General features: G+C 46.8%; 5 protein-coding genes across 6 annotated transcripts; 3 read left to right on the top strand and 2 right to left on the bottom strand.

Annotated features, from left to right (window-relative positions):
* The first annotated feature begins 9 nt into the window (after positions 1-9).
* On the top strand, positions 10-1,008 carry Dnali1 (Putative inner dynein arm light chain, axonemal Dnali1). The gene is made up of 2 exons (XM_017083189.4): positions 10-482; positions 535-1,008. The coding sequence occupies exons 1-2, from the start codon at positions 110-112 to the stop codon at positions 912-914; spliced, it is 753 nt and encodes a 250-aa protein (XP_016938678.2). The 5' UTR covers positions 10-109; the 3' UTR covers positions 915-1,008.
* LOC108019491 (RNA helicase aquarius) lies at positions 922-10,897 on the bottom strand. The gene is made up of 8 exons (XM_017087319.4): positions 10,692-10,897; positions 10,146-10,626; positions 9,741-10,084; positions 3,788-4,822; positions 3,279-3,733; positions 1,948-3,163; positions 1,519-1,887; positions 922-1,462 (listed from the first exon to the last, which is right to left on the bottom strand). The coding sequence occupies exons 1-8, from the start codon at positions 10,803-10,805 to the stop codon at positions 1,016-1,018; spliced, it is 4,461 nt and encodes a 1,486-aa protein (XP_016942808.4). The 5' UTR covers positions 10,806-10,897; the 3' UTR covers positions 922-1,015.
* mthl5 (G-protein coupled receptor Mth-like 5) lies at positions 6,579-9,739 on the top strand. Of its 2 annotated transcripts, none has more exons than XM_017083186.4 (6): positions 6,579-7,170; positions 8,147-8,271; positions 8,334-8,504; positions 8,560-8,741; positions 8,797-9,300; positions 9,355-9,739. In XM_017083186.4, the coding sequence occupies exons 1-6, from the start codon at positions 6,915-6,917 to the stop codon at positions 9,611-9,613; spliced, it is 1,497 nt and encodes a 498-aa protein (XP_016938675.4). In that variant the 5' UTR covers positions 6,579-6,914; the 3' UTR covers positions 9,614-9,739. The 2 variants fall into 2 exon arrangements, with proteins under 2 accessions (XP_016938675.4, XP_016938676.4); XM_017083187.4 differs by having other exon boundaries at positions 6,580-7,170; positions 8,800-9,300.
* A 297-nt stretch (positions 10,898-11,194) lies between the features above and the next one.
* On the top strand, positions 11,195-14,064 carry LOC108016509 (sphingomyelin phosphodiesterase 4). Its single transcript, XM_017083183.4, has 7 exons — positions 11,195-11,354; positions 11,411-11,710; positions 11,768-12,594; positions 12,656-12,925; positions 12,992-13,304; positions 13,365-13,622; positions 13,682-14,064. The coding sequence occupies exons 1-7, from the start codon at positions 11,322-11,324 to the stop codon at positions 13,982-13,984; spliced, it is 2,304 nt and encodes a 767-aa protein (XP_016938672.3). The 5' UTR covers positions 11,195-11,321; the 3' UTR covers positions 13,985-14,064.
* sad (Cytochrome P450 family protein sad) lies at positions 14,012-17,012 on the bottom strand. Its single transcript, XM_017087313.4, has 6 exons — positions 16,303-17,012; positions 15,613-15,822; positions 15,296-15,522; positions 14,758-15,110; positions 14,490-14,696; positions 14,012-14,431 (listed from the first exon to the last, which is right to left on the bottom strand). Exons 1-6 carry the CDS (start codon positions 16,956-16,958, stop codon positions 14,111-14,113), a joined length of 1,974 nt encoding a protein of 657 aa, XP_016942802.4. The 5' UTR covers positions 16,959-17,012; the 3' UTR covers positions 14,012-14,110.
* Positions 17,013-18,033: the final 1,021 nt, after the last annotated feature.

Here is an 18,033-nt window from a genome sequence, read left to right on the forward strand (position 1 = left end):
ATTTTCCAATCAACAAAATCGTCGGGAAAAGCTGTCGAATTCCCAAGGCACACACAAGTTTATATTAAATATATTTTTTGAGTTTTAAATTGAAACAAATACCGTCGAAATGGAGGAGCTAGATATAACCAGTGTGGGTCAGTTCCAGACCCTGGTGCGCTACAACAATCCGGTGCTGGTGGTGAAGCACCCGGACAAGAAGGGGGGTGCTCCGCTGACGGAGATTGAGATGAAGAGGCCCCAAACGGCGGGCGCTTTGCTAGATTCCAAAAGAGAAACCGAGGAGATACTGAACTCCATTCTGCCACCGCGCTGCTGGGAAGAGGATGGCCAACTGTGGCAGCAGTCCGTGTCCAGTACTCCAGCTACACGCCAGGATGTGATCAATTTGCAGGAGATGCTAGACACTAGGTTGCAGCAGACCCAGGCCCGCGAAACGGGCATCTGTCCCGTGCGCCGCGAGCTCTACTCCCAGTGTTTTGGTAAGTGGAGCTTGTTGCCATTCATTCCCAGCTGCGATTAATCTCCTCGTAGACGAGATCATTCGCCAGGTGACGATAAACTGCTCGGAGCGCGGCCTTCTGCTCCTGCGAATCCGGGACGAGATCGCCATGTCAATGGAGGCCTATGAGACACTATACTGCAGCTCCGTGGCCTTCGGCATGCGCAAAGCTTTACAGGCACACGAGGAAAAGGAAATGCTTCGCGATCGCGTCAAGACTCTTGAACTGGACAAAGAGGCACTCGAGGAGATCATCGCAGACATGAAGCTCAAGCAGGAGCAGGCCGAGCGGCGCAATGCCGAGCTGAGGGCCTCCGAGGAGAAGAAATTCACCGAGGAGATAACGTTCTTGAAGAAAACCAACGCCCAGTTGAAGGCTCAGCTGGAAGGCATAACCGCACCCAAGAAGTAGACTGGTATTATGGGGTGGGTGGTCTATGCGTTTTGCATTTGTCACTTTAAAACTTTGTTGGACTTATTGAAATTAAATTATTTGAGCAACTTAATAGTAAACTAGGACTCCTCAGCAGGAGTGGGTACCTGGGTTGGCTCCTCGGTGGTTTCCTTTTCCATCTCTTCCCTTTGATCCATTTCCACCTCATCCACACTTATCTCATTGAGAATGGGCGTGGGCTTGAAGGCTTCGGCTGTTTTTTTCTTAGATACTGGCGCTTCTTTAGCTACTCGTTTTTCCGGTGGCTCTTCGGAAGATTCCTCTGGAACGTTATCCTCGTCTTCCTGGGGCAACTGGTTGCGCATGGCTTGCAACTCCTCTTCAGTGGGCAGGGTGCCCTTGAGTTCCTCCATTTTGGCCATGTACCTTTCATAGACAAACTGTGCCATTTCGGACATGTTTTCTACCACTTTGATAGCATCCGTGGCCACATCAGCATTGGCCAAACGATCCGTGGGATATTTATCTTCGGGCACCAAACTGAGCTTCAAGGGTCGCTGTGTAAGCTGGAAGAAGACGTAATTTTAAGCTCCTGAAATCTAAAAAGTGTATATTAACTCACCAGTTTGAAGGTTTGCTGAAGTTCCAGACAGTTTTTAAACAGGGAGACCCTGCCAAACACATATAGACCAAGCCGCGCTCGACTCATGGCCACCACCAGACGTCGCACATCCCGCAGATGTCCCACCACCTTGGTGCGCACTAGAGAGATGAGAATGTAGTCGTTCTGCTGGCCCTGGTACTTATCCACGGTGGTGATCTTGTGCGGCCAACCGATGAGCGGATTGTTGCCACAGCGGGCGTTGATCACGTCGCGGATGAGATGCTTCTGCCCGTTGTAAGTGGTCAATATAGAGATTTTGGCCGCGGGATAGCCCATCAAACGCATGTACGTATAGACAGCCACAATATACTCCGCCTCAGCAAGATTCTATTTCGATTAGAAGCTGATTAGATTGGGAACTTACTGGAGCTTAAAGTAGTTTCTTACCTGATAAAAGTAGGGATTGGGCTCGCTTTCGCCCACTCCCTTGAAGTCCTCTACATTGATGAGCTGATAGTCATGCGCGAATCCCGGATTGGCCTTTTTGTACTCATCCCGCTCGAAGATGTGCTGCAGGTCCTCCAGCTTCTTGTAGCGCCACTTATACAGCGAGCAGATGCTGGCCCGAGCACGACCCTGTCCATCCAGATCTACAGTGGGCACACCGAGACGCACCAGCCTGGTGAACAGACTCTGCTCCATGTTGGAGTACTTTTGGAAGGCCATATTCTTAATCACGGGCGGCAGCTGATGATGATCCCCGATCATAATCCATCGTTTTAGACGATTCAGTCCATCCAGCGGATTCTGTAGTAGCAGCGGAATGAAAGTTTCGATCTCCAGGATCTGTGCAGATTCTTCCATAAGAATGTTATCATATCGGAAGCCAAGGTTAACAAGCTCTTTACGTTTTAGAGCCGCATGTGTACAAGTCATGGCAATGATCTTTGCCTCTTTAACGAGCAAATATTTTGATCGATCTAGACCCGTGCGCAGCAGTTCGAAGGCACGGAACTCCTCTAGTTCGTTGAAAATGTCCGAGATGTATCGGAAATTGGAGCAGGCTGCGTCCATCAGCTCCTCATAATTCGCACCCTTAAACAAGGGCTGCGGAGCATCCGCGAAGAATTTGCTAAAGGGAAAGTCCTTCTCAAACACGGCTCTCAGCTTATCCACGTCGGTCTCCTCCCTATGCACGCTCATCTGACTCTGGAACTTCTCCCATCGTGCCATCACATTGTACAGGTAAAAGTAGCCAGCGGTTTCACAAGTATACGCATTGTCACCGCTGACACCAAGCGACTCCTGCAACTTCTGCACCTGGCTAAGTAGATCCACTCGCTTGGCCAATACATAGTTGACTCTTCCATAGCGACTGTAGTCCTTCTCGGTCTCCAGAGCCTCCTCGCCGTGACCAAGACGCAGCAGATGGCGCTCATCGATATCCAAGGCCATGATCTTTTCGAACAATTGGTTAAGCGCCTGATTGGAGTGGGTTACAATCAGGGTGCGCTGACTAGGGTGGTTGTGATAGATATTCGATATGATTTGCACGGCCACGTCAGTCTTACCGGTTCCAGGGGGACCGACCACAAGTGTCAAACCCGGCTGCATTCCCGCACGAATGGCTTCCACTTGAGTGGGTGTAAAACGGATGGAGTTTCTAAAACGAAATATCAAGGGAATTTATCAGTATTTTGGATGTATATTAAAGTTTATAGATTGGACAACTTTTAAATTGTTATAAATTAAACAAAGTCATTGATTCCTATACTCACTGCTTGGGCTTATCGCTTGGATATGGTCCCCTGGCCTCATACTTGTACGGCTGCACTGAAATAACCTTGGTTAATTCCTGCTCTACCTTCTCTTCACCCTCCTCTTCATCGCTATCCTTGTGAATAGGCACATCCTCAAATATTAGTCGATAGGGCGGTTGTCGCTTTTCCTCCGGCACTTCACACTTCAACTTATAGTTGGGAAAACTCGCCTCCAGATGTTTGTAGTCCAAGAAAGTGTCGTTGAACTCCAGACTGCGTTCTTGATTGGACATATTACTGTAGTGGGCGGCCCCAGGGTCACCATAACCCAGCAGGATGTCATGCAGCCAAGGCGGAACCACGCATTCTGTGTTCATTAAGTGGCGAATGGTTTCCAGCACAGCCTTAAAGTTATTCTCTTTGGGCTTGCGGCGCATCAGAATGTTGAAACTCTCGTAGACATCGTCGGCGCCCTAAATTAAAAAGTGATTAAATGGCAATCGGTACGGAATAGCTGGGAATCTCACCTCCTGAAGATCGTCCATATCCTGGCGGTACTGATTCGAGTCCAGCCAGACGCGATAGCAACGCTGCTCACCTGGCAGTTGTGGCCTTGGTTCCGGTCCATCTTCTATGACCCGTCCATTGGCATCCAGCATGCCCTCCACCTCGCAGCCGCGGACACTGACCAAACCCACCTGGGGAATGAAAGGCTCCCGGTGCTTGTACTTAGTGCCATAAGGTTGCGTTGGCTTCACGGTTATCAGGAAGCAGACATCGTGTTTCCGGAGGTTTTCCCACTCCGCCTTGATCTCTCGCCGCACGGAGAGGGTTACTCCCACATCTGCTCGCACCCTCGAGGGCTTCTTTTCGCCAAGATGTGGTTTGGCCACTTCGACCACCGCAAAACTGGCAATGGGTAAAGCCATTCGTGCCCAGCCTCCGAAGACCACATCGCCATCTTCCGACTGCCAGGGCAACATGCGGCTCACGGCATCCTCAATGTCCTGCCGGATTTCATAGGTGGATTCCAAACGGAAGAGGTTAAAGTTTCGCAGCAGATAGTCGTGGAGTGTGAGGAACTGCAGATTAAGCTTGGGCAGAGCAAGACAGCTGTCACCGGAATAATACTCCGAGGGCACCACGTTCTCATCCCAGATGATCTGCTCAGTGGGATACAGGGGCATCTCATTAAGTGCCTCCAACTGCGAGCAGCGTCGCTCGTGGCGTGTAATCAGCAACTCACGTAGAAACTGCTCGTCCACACGATGCCAGTCTAAGGGTGCCGCCACCTCCTCGGGAACCAGATTCAAGAAAGTGGCAATCTGCAAAAGTCCCTTGCCATCCAATCCACCGAAGTGCTGCTCCAGCGACTCCCGGTTATCCACTGTTGCCACATTGGACAAAGCAAAGACTCGCAGACTGGGAAACTTGGCGAACACCGCCCGCTGGAGCGAGGTGATCTTCTTGTAGTGCAGCTGGGTCATGTCGTGATCCGTGAGCGAGCTGCCGGTGACGTCGTTGATCTCGAAGCGGGTGTAGAACTTCAGCATATCCAAGAGCTGTAAGAATGGTTTAAAGTGTTACACATTTTTAAACAAATAAAGATCTAGTTAATTAAAGCTATTTTGTAGACCTAAGCGCCATATTCGAATCGACTACACTGACAAAAAAATTTAATATTTGTTAGTAACATGTTCGAATTTGAGGTAAGAGAAATCATAAAATGACATTTTTCTATAACTATCTTTATCTAAATCTTGAATGATGTTCAAATGTTCTTCTAATTGTTCTTGAATTCCAGATTGATCCCAACATTTTGTTCTGTGTAGAATCAACCCTCAAACTAGGTGATCCGCTCCTGTTCGAATCCCCAAACGCGTGTATTGAATGGAACGTGTTTTGTTGTTTTACTACCTGCCTGGCCTCGTGAATTCTACAAACTCACGCAAACATTAAACAATTCTCTCGCCATTACACTCTCTTTCTCTCTTAATTTCAACTGCACTACAGGTATTCAAAGCCAGACACGCTATGTAAGCCAAGCCGGTTGGTCTGCCCCAAAATGGTTGATACGTCATCAGTTTGGGCAAGACCACTCATACACTGTCACAACCTGACTTTAGCTATGTGTGCGAGAGAGCGAGTGCTAATTAGTCGAGCCAGGTGAGCGGAAAGCGGAAGTCCTAGCAGGAGAAATGGGGGACTTTCCCTGGAAACCCAATACGAGCGTGTGTGTTCAATACAAATCTGTGCTGAAGGTTAGCTGAAGGGTGTTGCAGACTAACTTTTGACTAAGGGAATATGTTTAAAGAAGGTTCCAGTCTCCTTTCGACCCCCTCCTTCCCTTTTGAGTGTTTGTGGAGGTGCGAGAGGACAAGTGTGTTGACAAGGCACGCGTCATCGGGGGATTGCACACAGCTGCATCTTATCACACCGCATCATCTAGTCACATCCTCGATGAGGATAAGGGAGGGGGTAGCTCTGGAGAGCGCTAGAGGAGCAAACAAAGCCTTCGCATACCCATAGAGCCAGACATTGCCGGTTCCTGCCTTACTTGTACCGACTACTTGCTCCAATTGATAATTTCCGTCCCTCAATTTAAACAAGAGAGCAGGGAGAGGGAACTAGAGATGCAGAGAGGGAGTGCATTCAAAGCCGTGCTTCAACTTTTTATACCCTCTATAAGAAACTGGGTATATTGTGTGTATGTAATAGGATTCGGGAAGATATCAACATTATATAAGGAACATCAGAAGTGTTCTTATAATCACTTAAAATGTTTGAATTGATCAAGAACTGCCAAAAGTTTAGTAATAACCCGTTTCTTAGTCTATTTATAATCACTTTTTTAATAAGATAAGAATTATAAGACAAATAAATAAGATAAGATATCCATAATGCGTAGTAAAGGTCATTTGCATAATGTTTTGGTCTTTTCAGCAATCTTTGGAATTACTCAATTTGGATATGTGTTCTAGACTCTTACGAATAAGTGTATTTACATTTTTGATACGCCAGCATTAAAATATCTTGAACTACTGTAGGAGACACTTTTTTAAATGTCAAGGATTTCAAATCATAGGCATATACCAAAAACTGATGAAATTGGACAATATATAGAAGAGTTATCATAGATGGTTGCATATCCTTTGAGGAAGGGCCGTATATAGCGGGTATCTTATAGTCGGGGCCCTCGAATAGAGCTCCGTCTGGTTTTTAGTTCGAGAGGGAGCGCTTTGGTGGGGGTTGAGCGTTACTCTCGCAACTCTCCATTCTCTCGCCGCCTTAGTGACTAGAAGTTAAGAGCCAGCGGCAGAGAGTCATTCGCTTTCTGTCGTCGCCTCGAATCGGTTGATGTTTCTTCTTCGATTCCCAGTTCGAATCGAATATTGTTTAAAGAGGAAGTGAAGCGCGCATTGTTTATTAACCGATTGTGAGTCTGAAATCCAGACTAAAGTGCCATTGTGTGTGTTTTTATACGGAAAAGTGTCGCCTTACTTAAATTCTGGCATGCCAGTCATGATCTTGGCTCACAGCCGGCACCTTGATGACGCATTTCTTGGCAAGCGCAGATCCACATAAACGACTAAGACAACAGCCGCTTACCCGTGTATTTGTATCTGTATCTGTGACTGTGTTACTTAGCAAAAGATGCTCGTAAAAACGCTTGACGCGCATTTTGCAGCCGGGCTATATGCAAAAAAATGCAGCTGCTCCGCTCTGTTGATTCCCCTGCTGCTCCCTGTACTACTCCTGATTTCAAGCCCCTTGCCGGTAAGCAGTCATGTCTCAAGTGGAGGGTCACCAGCGGAATCCACAACCGATCCCCACTTTGTGATGGTCAACAAATGCTGCGAAAAGTTCGAGATACACGTGGACGGCGAGTGCCAGCAGGTCAACGAAACGGGTGAGTCCAACAGCTGGTCAGGCGGAAAACTTCAAGCCCCTCTCGGAAAAGTTACCATAACAACACCAAAGCAGTTGGCCATTCAACTTTATGGATTTTCCCTCCTGGCATGCAACATATGTGTATGCCAACATTAAATGGCCCATTTGTTGGCTATCAGTGGATCAGTGGAACGCAGCCAGCAGCTAAAGAACCCCCATTCCCCACTCACTTACTCCCCCAAACAAGTTCCCAACACAAACACAGAGTGGCCCCAATCCTGATGAGAAATATGATTTATGCTGTGGGGCATGCTTCTGTTTAAACTTCTCAGTAGCCACTTGATGGGGGAATCCCAAATCGGGAATACCATCTTTTGAAAGTAATTTGATGCGGAAAATCCATTAGCAAGGTTCTATATCTGTTTATATTCCTTTTACAAAGAATAAATACTGAAGATAAATATGTTTAGGATGTTTCAGATCGTTTAGTCGTAATAAAAACAATGGGCCCCATAGCAACAAAAAAATTAAATTCCAGTACCGCCCAGTATTACTGAACTAAACATTAACGACCTTCGATGGGTCACTTAAGTGACACATAAAAGTGAAACAATAAAAGTTGAATCATTGAAACTGGCATTATTGATCTTATCTCATTAGATTTTTAATTTAAGTTTTCCCATGCTTAGAGCACACAATCAACACATGCAATCTAATTTCCGTGTTCCCTGCTATGATTAACATATCAATGGATAGAGTTGATCAAAGTGCATCTCAACTGCGGCAATTGGAGGAGAACAAATCTGCACAAATTGCAAACACTCAGAAAAGCAGCGGATGAAGATGCAATGTAGCGATCACGTTCGTAAATATTTATATAGAAAAATGCTGGCTCCCCTCTGATCCACAAATCCAACAAAGGCGGCATGAACTTGAAGTGCCTTAATAATTCTCTTAGTCTGTGTTCTCTATATATCTTTGTATTCCATTTGCAGAATACTTCAAACCTATGTTCACCAACATTGGAGGGGAGCCAAACCGTCCCAAAGGCATCAAGTTCGTCATCGGCATTCCCAACTGTGGATCCATGCAGATGTGGCCCATTTACCACTACACTGGGGTAAGTTTGAGATATATCAATTAGCTGCGACAGAAATTTATAGGTGCTTTTACTTTTTCTAGAGCTCTGATAAGCTACAGCTACTGAGCGATGGCAAGCTAAGGCATTACACCAATGCCGAGAATGAGGAGGATGAGCGTCATGGAATAGAATCGGATTATGACGAGGATATTGCCGGCAGTCTAGAGCCAAGGTATCACGACTATGATAATGGATTGTACTGCATCGATAAGGTATGAAAAACTACAGTTCAATTTTATGCAAAATTACCATTAAATCTATTGGCAGGCCGTTTCAACAACTGGAGAACAACTGGTCTACTTCGCCAAGATATGCTTGGCTCGCAAGGAGATCAAGTGGAGTGATTCTAACTTTCTGCTCCGCAAGATCTTAAACCCCATCTTCCATGGCATCTCGCTCATTATCCTGCTGGTTATTGCCATCATCTACTTCATACTGCCCACACTCAGGTGAGTAATGCTCTGAATTCGACTCCCTTCATGCGTTAATGTTGCATCCATTTAGCAGAGATCTGGTGGGCAACATTGTGACAACGATAGCCATGTGCCTGATGGTCAGCCAAGCAGCGGATCTGGTGCGAATCTTCACCGAGCTGACCAGCCATGTTAGCTTCATTGTGGCGGACATTATCCTGTGCTTCAGCCTGCTGGCAGCCTTCTTTTGGCTGAACAGTTTCGGCTTCTACATCTGGAAGACTTTTCGGTCGAGGAACGTCTTTCTGCGGGTCACGGATGGCCGGAAGTACTGCTACTACTCCGCCTACGCCTGGGGATGCACGGCTACGATGGCTGCATTGGCCGTCTTTGCACATTTCTTCCTAGACGCAGATTCCTACAAAAAGGAACAGATGGTAGGAGAGCAGGAGACGATCGGCTGGCTTGGCATCTGCATATTCTTTGCGCCAATCGCTTGCACCATTTTGGTGAACATATTCTTCTATGTGACCACCAGGAAGCTGATCAACCGCCGCACGGTATATGGCCGAATTGCGCACAAGCTGAAAGCCAAGTAAGTGGATTCGCATCAGGGAATTGCTCACCATAACATGCCCTTTTCTTACAGCTTCATCATGTTCTCGCTGATGCTGTTGGTTATGTCGATAGCCTGGCTATTCCTCATCATGTCCTGGCTGCAGCTGGAAGGTCTGCTATATGCCCACATCGTGGTAAATGCCCTGCAAACACCGCTTTTGCTCTACATCTGCGTGCTGCGTCAGCGACATGTGACCTTCCTGCTAAAAAAGACGTGTTGCTACAATGAGCCACCCTCGGCGAATGACTGGGGCGATGAGCTCCACTACATGAACGGCAACGACTACTGATGAGCCACCGTCCACACTAATTTAAGTGTTTTCGTAGTTTAGCAATGTCCAACATTGAGATTTGTACTTAATTTTAACTAATTTATGCTGTACGAGATATTAATTAAAAGAAAAGTCTGACACTCACCTGACCGAACAGTTTTCCCTCCTCGCGACGAACCAGAGGCGAAAGCAGAGCCCGCACAATGAGGTGGCAATCGTCCAAGACTGTGTTAAAGAAGCGACGCGTTGGGAGAAGGGCCTCCAAATCGATGATGAACTCCAGAAACCGTTCGCAGTAGTGAACCAAGTTGGATGACACCTCGCCCTCGGCGGGAATGCTTTCGAGGATGTGCAGAAAGTCTATTATAAGGTTCTGCATGAAGTGTCTTTCCCAGACGACCTCGGGATTGCTGTCCTTCTCCTTTTTCAGCAGGCGTTTCCAGTACTTTCGCCACTCGGGAACATCGCGAAGCTCCTGCTCACGGCGGCCTATACGGAAAGACATTTCGGTTAGTTTTAATAGATCTTAAAAGGGTGCTAGGGAACTTACGCGGCTGCAGGCAGTGCCACATGGAAAGGGAAACCAGTCGCTTGGCCTGTTCGCGGCATAGTTCGATCTCCATGCTGTTAAAACAATGGTTGATGAACATCAGCAGGGCCGTTCGCTCCCGCAGCGAGCTGCTCGCCTCCTTGGCCTTTTTGCTGGGCAAACAGCTCTCCAGCACGTGGCGGAAGAAAGCCGGATACTGATCAGGAAGTTTTTCGAACACGGTCCAGACCTCGACGCGCTCCTTGAACTTCTCGTTGGCCATTATCACGATGGACATAAGGTGGGCATGAGTGGCGGTTTCCCGCTGGTAATGTGGCCACAGATATTGCTCCAGGTACTGACTGAACTCGAGCATGTTGATGCGCCGCGCACTGTGGCCTCCACCTCCTCCGATTTCCTCGTTGTAGATGCGCTCGATAATCTTTGCACTGTACGGCAGGTGATCCGACTTCGTGTCCGGCGTCCAGTACTGCGAGGCCAGCTGTGGGTGAGTTATGTTAAGATTATAGTCCGCATTTATGTATTTTCGTCCAGCGGAGCACCCACCTGCCAAATAACATCCGAGTTGAGCTGGGCCACCGTGAGCGCTCCCGCCTTTTCCTTTGCATTTTTGGTGGCCGGTGCGGCCTGTTGGGCCTGCGTTTGACTTCTTCGCTTCATGGATGTTTTATAAAATGGCAGAAAAATGAAAATAAACACGGAATTCTGCAGCAAAACAAAACCGCCGGTCGCAAGTGTGACCGTTTTGAAAGCGGGTAAATATACCAAAGTGCCAATACCCTGTTCACACTATTATCCACATGCCTACATTTATAGGCCAAATCCACTGCACATTTTTTGCGCTCCAAAGGTGTATTAGGTATTTATGTTGTTATATAGTTGTTTTAGCAAGTGGTTAGCTTAATGGTAGGATAAATACAGCAGTTATTGGTTTGAGATTATTTAAAATTTATATTTTGTTTAAAGCTCGGTGGGAATAGGTTTTAAAAAATTAATTTCTTGAAGGCCCCTAACGTTTTCATCGACGATGTGGCATCACCGCGTAAGGTCACTGATTTCAGCAGGTCCGGCAATACGTTGAAAGGTTTTTGTTTACAGCACGCCGGCTGCGGTTTTTAAGAATTAAAGTGTTATTTATTGTTAATTTTACAAGACTGTTGCACATACTATATCGCCATGTCGCAGACTATGCCGCCAGAAAACCTAAGCGTGAGTAGTCAATAACAACCTAATACAATTTTGGGCTAAAAGAGGACCCCTTGCAGACCCGCCTGTTGACGGTGCTCAACCTCCCGCTGTTTGATCGCGTGCACGAGCTGAGCATCCTGTTCGACCGCTGCTCCCTGCGCCAAATCCAGGAGATATTCCCCCACGTTGTGCACTCCATATTCGGGATCAATGGAAATCCGCTGGGCTGGGGCCTGCGGACGACGACGCTGGAGAACAACCCGCTGCACTTCCAGACGCTGCATCAGTTCTTCGGCGTGTGCGGTCCCTGGATGCACCTCTGCCACCGCCTGCTCCTGGATCAGTATAAATTCGATCTGGACATCAATCTGCTGCCGGTGAGTGGAGTTAATGGGTATAACCCCTTTCCCGCATCTAAATCTTTCCCTTTTCAGGCCAAGTTCGTTAGCATGCTGCAGTCTGGCCAGAATCCCCAGTTCTATGCGGAACTCATCAACATCGACGCTATGATGCATCAAGTGGCCGCTCTCTCGCTAAACGCCTTCGATTTCTTCGTGATCCACTTCGTTCTGTACGCCCTGCAGCCGCTGCACTCCATCAATCCCATCGCCATGCAGATCCACAACGTGCGCAGCAAGACAGTCTATCTGAAGCTGGTGTCCGAGTACCTCAACAACTTCCTGCCCCTTGTTCCAGATGCCCGCATAGAGCCAGTGCACTTTGGTGGCGGCGTTAAGGCTCCACAGCCACTGCCCGCCCAGGCATTGCAGCCGCAGAGGCAACCGCGCTACCTCAGGATCCCCAGCTCCTATCGCAATGGCGGGAACGTGTCGGGAGGCGGAGGCAGTCCGAATACAAGCGGTGGCAGCGGGAACACCTCACCGCAGTCGAACAGCACAAATGCCAGTGCAAACAGGGCCTACGTCTGGCGTTCCGAGAGTGTACTCCACTTTTTCGTGGACATCTGGCTGCGATATGACATCGAGTCGGAGCACCACCTGCCCAGCAGCGATTTTGTGCGCGGCGTACGCACATTGGTGAAGCAGGTGCACTTCTTCGCCAATGGCGCTCAGCTGGATCACAGTTCTCTGTGCGCCCTACGCAAAGTGTCCTTAAGCATGGTTAAGGCCAGGATATATGCATTTCTGTGCGGCTTGATCGATCGCTGGCCTCTGGACAGTTCGCTGATGGTGGTGCTGGAGCTCTGGCTCAGTTACATCCAGCCCTGGAGGTACACAATGGCGGCGCTGAACAACAAGACGTAAGTACAAAATTATGAACCTAAGAATTTAAGACCTCTAATAGATTTTCTTTCCCCTAAGTCCTAGTCTTGCCTACAAGCCTCCGATTTTGTCCTGCTTCGATGGCTTTATCATGGACAATCTGATTATGTATACTCACATATTTATGCAAATGCTGCCGCACTTTGGGCGCTTGGACTATACCGTCTATCGAAACGCCTTTATGCTGTACCGCCTTGCTACAATGTTCGCCCAACATGACTTGGTAGAGCGATTGCAGCGCTTTGAGCGTCTTCATGCAGGCAACTCTTATGGCTTTGACTCGCCCCAGCGACAAGTCAACATGATGAGGTGGGTAGACACTTATAAATTTAAAGAACTTTTAAAATTTTCTAACAAACACTGTTTTTTATTCAGCAAATCCTTTTCGCCTGGCTCGCAGTGGAATCATGTGGTTAACACAAACTCCACCAAGCTGTTCAGTCATTCCATGCAGAAGCAGATGGAGAGCTTTCTGTTCCTGATCAGCATGGCACGCAACTCGGTTCTGAGGGACATTGCTTCCTTGCGAAACGACATTGCTGAGAGGCAGCGCTCTCAGGGATTCCTCAAGAACTTCTTTAACAAGCTCTTCGGCGAGTGCACCCAGGATGAATTAACTTTGCGTGAGTTCAGTCGCATTCCGGAGGTTTTACGCCAATGCATCGATGCCTTCTGTCGAACGTTTAATGTAAGTTTGTTAGTTATAGTTCACAATCTTTGGCTAATACAAAACTTTTTGTAACATCAGGTGGATCAAGCCAACCTGTCAATGCATGAAAACCTGCCAGAGGAACCTTGTCCGCCTGCCTCTACCACGGTGCAGAATTTCAGTTTCTTCGACACTAGCGACTCCCTGGACACCTCAAAGTTGAATCCTCACCAAATGTCGCTCAATGCGTCCAATATACATGCCACCGTTGATCCCGCAACGCTGCCCATCCAGTCCAATGAAGTCAGATCGTTGGTGAGATTGCTGCACTTCATCTCTGACAAGATTAACAAAAAGGTAAGGTTTACTTAAATAACTTGTAGGATTGCATTTAATGGTTCTATAAACTATTTTAGTATGGCAGCCAAATACAAGCCTTTTATGTCCGTGACGATTACTGTGGAAAGGTTGCGCGGCAACTGCTGTATGCTCCAATGACAGAGCAGTGGTTTGACAAAAGCTCCGGCCAAGCAGACATATGCGAAAACTTGGTCCCTCCGCGAGTTTGCCTAAGGACTTTGGGTTCTATTCCCGCTCTTATCACCATCGGCTGTGCCCTAATCTTTGGGCAACTGTTGTGGGGGGCACCAATAGTAGGACTAATACTTCTTGGCACTGTGCTGCTAGTCTACACCTTGCTGCAGGCCCTGTTTTCCTAGTTTAAAGGTTCCAAGTAGATAGATACATATTGTGACATTTATATATTTGTATAAAACTAAAGAAACTACCATTACAATTACGATTAGTGTTAGTATTATGATTATGTTAATGCGTGTATGACTGTATCACTCGGTTCGCGGCCGAAGGGCTAATCGCAAGGTCTGGTTGGGCACTGTGACCATGCGTAGAACACTGTCGACGGGCCGCTCATTAAGACACCTCATCTCGAACTGGGAGGCACATCGGCCCAGCAGGGAGTGGAGCTGCTTGAGTGCCACCCGGCGACCGATGCAAGATCGCTGGCCGATGGCGAAGGGCAGGCTGCCGTGTGACTGGTGCACCTGCTCCGACTTCCCAATGCACCAGCGCTCCGGCACTATTCGTTCCGGCTGCTCGAAGTGTGATGGATCTCGACCTGCCGTGTACAGGGAGAGCAGCACCATGGTCTGAATAGAGGAATGGTATGAGATTAAGTTAGCTCTTTGTTTTAATTATTTCACTCACATCTTTTTCGATAAAGTGTCCGCCCAGTTGCGCATCCTGGGGCAAATAGCGACCGATGAAAGGGGCTACGGGATAAAGACGCAGGGACTCCTTGATCAGGCCATGCAGCAGCCGGGAATCATTGGTGGCTCGCTCTTTGGCCAGCCGTTTCTGAAGCAGGGGCTCCTGTGAAAGGGCGAACAAAGCCCACTGACTGCTGAAGGCGGTCTGTGGAAGGTAAATCTTGAATTAGTTTGAGGTTTCCTTTATGAATTGTACTTATCCTTACCGTATCACCTGCTGCAATGACCAGGTCCACAAATATTCGCTTAATCATCTCGCCTGGAACTTCCGCTGCCCGTAGACGATGGTATAGGGCCTCGTCGTGTGGAAGCTTATGATCCTCTTGCACTCCGATGCAGTAATCGATTATCGCAGCTCCCTCGCGGAGTACCTCATCCACATTGGCCTCGAAGTCGCGCCAGATGGGCAGGCGCAGAATCTGGGCCAAACGGGGCGGAAAGGTCATCAACCGCGAGCTATGCTCGAAGACCTTGTGCACAATCTGGGTGAAGTAGTCCAGGGCAGACTGGATCTTGGGGCAGGTGAGGATGCTGTTGCCAAACATGATGCAACAGAGTACTAGAAAGAGGTAATATAAGTATGGATATACATATATTATAAGGATATTATATAGATATTGCATTTTCCATAGGATAGTATACAAATGGGATAAGAACGAGTTATATTTAAAGATAAAAGTATTATCCCAAATATATCCTTAGAACCTGCAATAGGGAAGTACTTCCTAATCCCTGACATCTTACCTTCTATAGACCATCGGTAGAGCTGTTGTTCCAGCAGGGGCAGTTCGTAGCTCTGTATCTCACCACCCTCCGCTGGTGGTATTGCCGCCGCCTCCGCTGTGCGACTTCTCCACTGCTCCACCATCCGCCTGGTACAGCTCTCAATATGCACGTCCATCCAATTCAAATTTCCGTTGAGCAGCAGGCGATTAAGTATGCGTCGGTTGTGCAGCCACTCCGTGCCCTCCCTGCTCCCATCGATAAAGAGAAGAACGGAGATCGGTTTCATAGTCACCTCATTTGCAATTCATCGGACTCATTTGGTCCACTCCACTTACATGAAGAACAGTCCCCGTTGGCACGCATGCTGCTGGTTATACAGCGTCCAGGCATCCGGCAGCGGATGCTGCGGATACTGACCCTCGTGCTGGAAGACCCCGCGCATCAGATTCGCGGACGATACGAAGACTGCATCCTGAGTTCCGCCCAAGCGCTCCCGGAAAATGGGTCCGTACTGCTTGTGCCTCGCATCGACGTACTTGTGAAGGCTATGGTAGGGTGTAGAAAATTTAAAGTAGGGATCTTCGGGATCTAAATATTCATATGTAGAACTTCTATAAATCGAACCATCTTTTTGAAAACTTTTTGTTGGAGAGAACATTCTATTTTTATCACATTTAAAAAGGTAGATGCTGGTTTAAACATCATATGGATCTTTAATTTTATCATAGTAAATGTGAAATATTATAATATCACTTTAACCAAGTAGCTTTTAAGTATTGTATGTATTAGATTTAAGTAGATTGAAGCACTTTTTATTTTATAAATGTAATCACTTTTTTAAGACTTTCGCGTGGTAATAGGTATTACCCAAAGTCTGCAAAATTTGCTTTTACTGTTTAAAATTGAAATTGTTCGGTATAAACAAATTGATCCAGCTTTCTTAAGCATTTTTGACACGATTAGCTCATGAGCAATTTTTTTTTTTTGACAATCCGACTCTTAGAAGTTAAACTATAGGGATTTACTGCGTGGCTCCTCCGGCGGCTATAAGATCCAATAAGGTCCCCACCATCGGTAGACCTCTAACCCTCGGAATGGGCACATATTTGGCGACGGGGGATAGTTCCAATCCTGGAAAGCTGTCCGGAGGCGGCTTGCTCTTCGCGCGGAACAGGCTCAGGCTGAGGATTCGCACCAGGAGCGCGTCGAGCAGGTGTCGCAGCCATCGAAGCGGACCCGGCCGCTCCCCCTTCTCTCTCATCGCAGCGGGGGGTAACCACCGACCACCAACCACCATCCACCAACCACCAACCACCTGCACCTGCTCAGCTGCAACACTCTGCTTGTGCTCTAAAAAACGCGTCCCGACAAAGGGCCAGGCCAGGGGCAGACTGACTCGACCGGCCGGCCGGAGAGGGCCTTTAAACCCATCGAGAACGAAGAATGAGGAACGGAGAATGGAGTATGGAGAATCAAGAGTCAAGAATCGAGAGCCGGTGGTCGGATCGGCTACCTGCGCTGCCTGGCCACGATCAGTATGACGACGATGCCGGTGGGCATCGAATCTAAAGAGCCAAAGAGCATACGGACAGTGCCATCGATTGATATATGCGCAAATCGGATCGGCATTGAATTGGCCCATCCAGACGAGCTGAGTGGACACTAAAACTCTGCTGGCCATGCAAATTTTCCAAACCAACTACCAACGAGGGAGCGCGAGCAGGAAAGGCAAGGAGAGCGAGAAAGTGGAGGTGACTTAATTGCCAACTTTTCTTGCATAAAACAATGTGTGTCAAACCAAATCAGCCTGGTTTCCGGTGGGGATCGTAAAAATGATTAACAAAAAATCGTATCATATGAAATCATAAAAAAATTATGAACAACAAATAATACAACTTTTAAAGTCAAAAAATATTAAATATTTTTTTATTTCATTTCTGCAATTAAAATATTCATAATATTATCATTGGTTTGAGGATAGTCTACATTAATGGTAGTCGTCTACTAAAATACATGGAATATTTCAGATCATAAATCATATGTTAAAAATTATAATATATTTATTTTTAAAAACCTAACTTTTGTATTGCATTTTATTTTGGTAGATTTCAATAAATGTTTAAGATATACTATTTTTAAACCAAAATACATAAGCTACAACTATGAACAACCTACCAACATTTTGTAGTCTAGTGTAGTTGTCTGTTAATATGAATTTCGAAGTCACTGAAAGTCGGGTTTGTTCGAATTTTTTCGAACTGTAGGTAAGAAGAGCACAGCTAGTGGTTGCAGTTCATTTCAAATCTATTTTTCGCGCCCAAGTGTTACTTTTGAAATGTCTTCCCTGCGATAATTTCATTAATTTTATTTATATGTAAAAATAAGACTTCAAATGTTCCGAGATAAAAATATAATGGACTACACAGTTAGCTGTTTAGATAGTTTTACCACAGATAAAACATATTTCTATAAATAATAATTCCATTGCGATGAACTCATCAAAAGTATTTAAAATGTTTATCCTGTCCACACGAGTTTGTTCTCTGCCACATATTCGGTTTATAAGCCTATGCAATCATATTATTTTAAATCACCTAGGTGACAGCATGAATTGCTCTTTTTGCACAGCCACCATAGATTTTGAATATTTCATTGGAAAGAGCGGGCTGAAAGTGGGATTTTAAAGGCGCCATATTTTGCATGTTGCAGTTTAGATGACACTATAAATAAATCAAATAGAACAAACAAAAGCTAGA

Source organism: Drosophila suzukii, chromosome 3 (genome assembly GCF_043229965.1).
Source record: "Drosophila suzukii chromosome 3, CBGP_Dsuzu_IsoJpt1.0, whole genome shotgun sequence".
NCBI classification, from domain to species: Eukaryota; Metazoa; Arthropoda; class Insecta; order Diptera; family Drosophilidae; genus Drosophila; species Drosophila suzukii.

Bases quoted from the DNA above. Each gene is read 5' to 3' on its own strand.
- Dnali1 (XM_017083189.4), top strand. From the start codon at position 110: ATGGAGGAGCTAGATATAACCAGTGTGGGTCAGTTCCAGACCCTGGTG. The intron at 483-534 runs GTAAGTGGAGCT...ATCTCCTCGTAG, and splicing joins GCTCTACTCCCAGTGTTTTG to ACGAGATCATTCGCCAGGTG.
- mthl5 (XM_017083186.4), top strand. From the start codon at position 6,915: ATGCTCGTAAAAACGCTTGACGCGCATTTTGCAGCCGGGCTATATGCA. The intron at 7,171-8,146 runs GTGAGTCCAACA...TTCCATTTGCAG, and splicing joins CCAGCAGGTCAACGAAACGG to AATACTTCAAACCTATGTTC. The intron at 8,505-8,559 runs GTATGAAAAACT...ATCTATTGGCAG, and splicing joins GATTGTACTGCATCGATAAG to GCCGTTTCAACAACTGGAGA.
- LOC108019491 (XM_017087319.4), bottom strand. From the start codon at position 10,805: ATGAAGCGAAGAAGTCAAACGCAGGCCCAACAGGCCGCACCGGCCACC. The intron at 4,823-9,740 runs GTGAGTGTCAGA...CCATTCTTACAG, and splicing joins AGGGAAAACTGTTCGGTCAG to CTCTTGGATATGCTGAAGTT. The intron at 1,463-1,518 runs GTGAGTTAATAT...GTCTTCTTCCAG, and splicing joins TTCAGCAAACCTTCAAACTG to CTTACACAGCGACCCTTGAA.
- LOC108016509 (XM_017083183.4), top strand. From the start codon at position 11,322: ATGTCGCAGACTATGCCGCCAGAAAACCTAAGC. The intron at 11,355-11,410 runs GTGAGTAGTCAA...GACCCCTTGCAG, and splicing joins TGCCGCCAGAAAACCTAAGC to ACCCGCCTGTTGACGGTGCT. The intron at 12,926-12,991 runs GTGGGTAGACAC...TTTTTTATTCAG, and splicing joins CGACAAGTCAACATGATGAG to CAAATCCTTTTCGCCTGGCT.
- sad (XM_017087313.4), bottom strand. From the start codon at position 16,958: ATGGCCAGCAGAGTTTTAGTGTCCACTCAGCTCGTCTGGATGGGCCAA. The intron at 14,697-14,757 runs GTAAGGATAAGT...TACCTTCCACAG, and splicing joins TCATTGCAGCAGGTGATACG to ACCGCCTTCAGCAGTCAGTG. The intron at 14,432-14,489 runs GTGAGTGAAATA...TCCTCTATTCAG, and splicing joins GACACTTTATCGAAAAAGAT to ACCATGGTGCTGCTCTCCCT.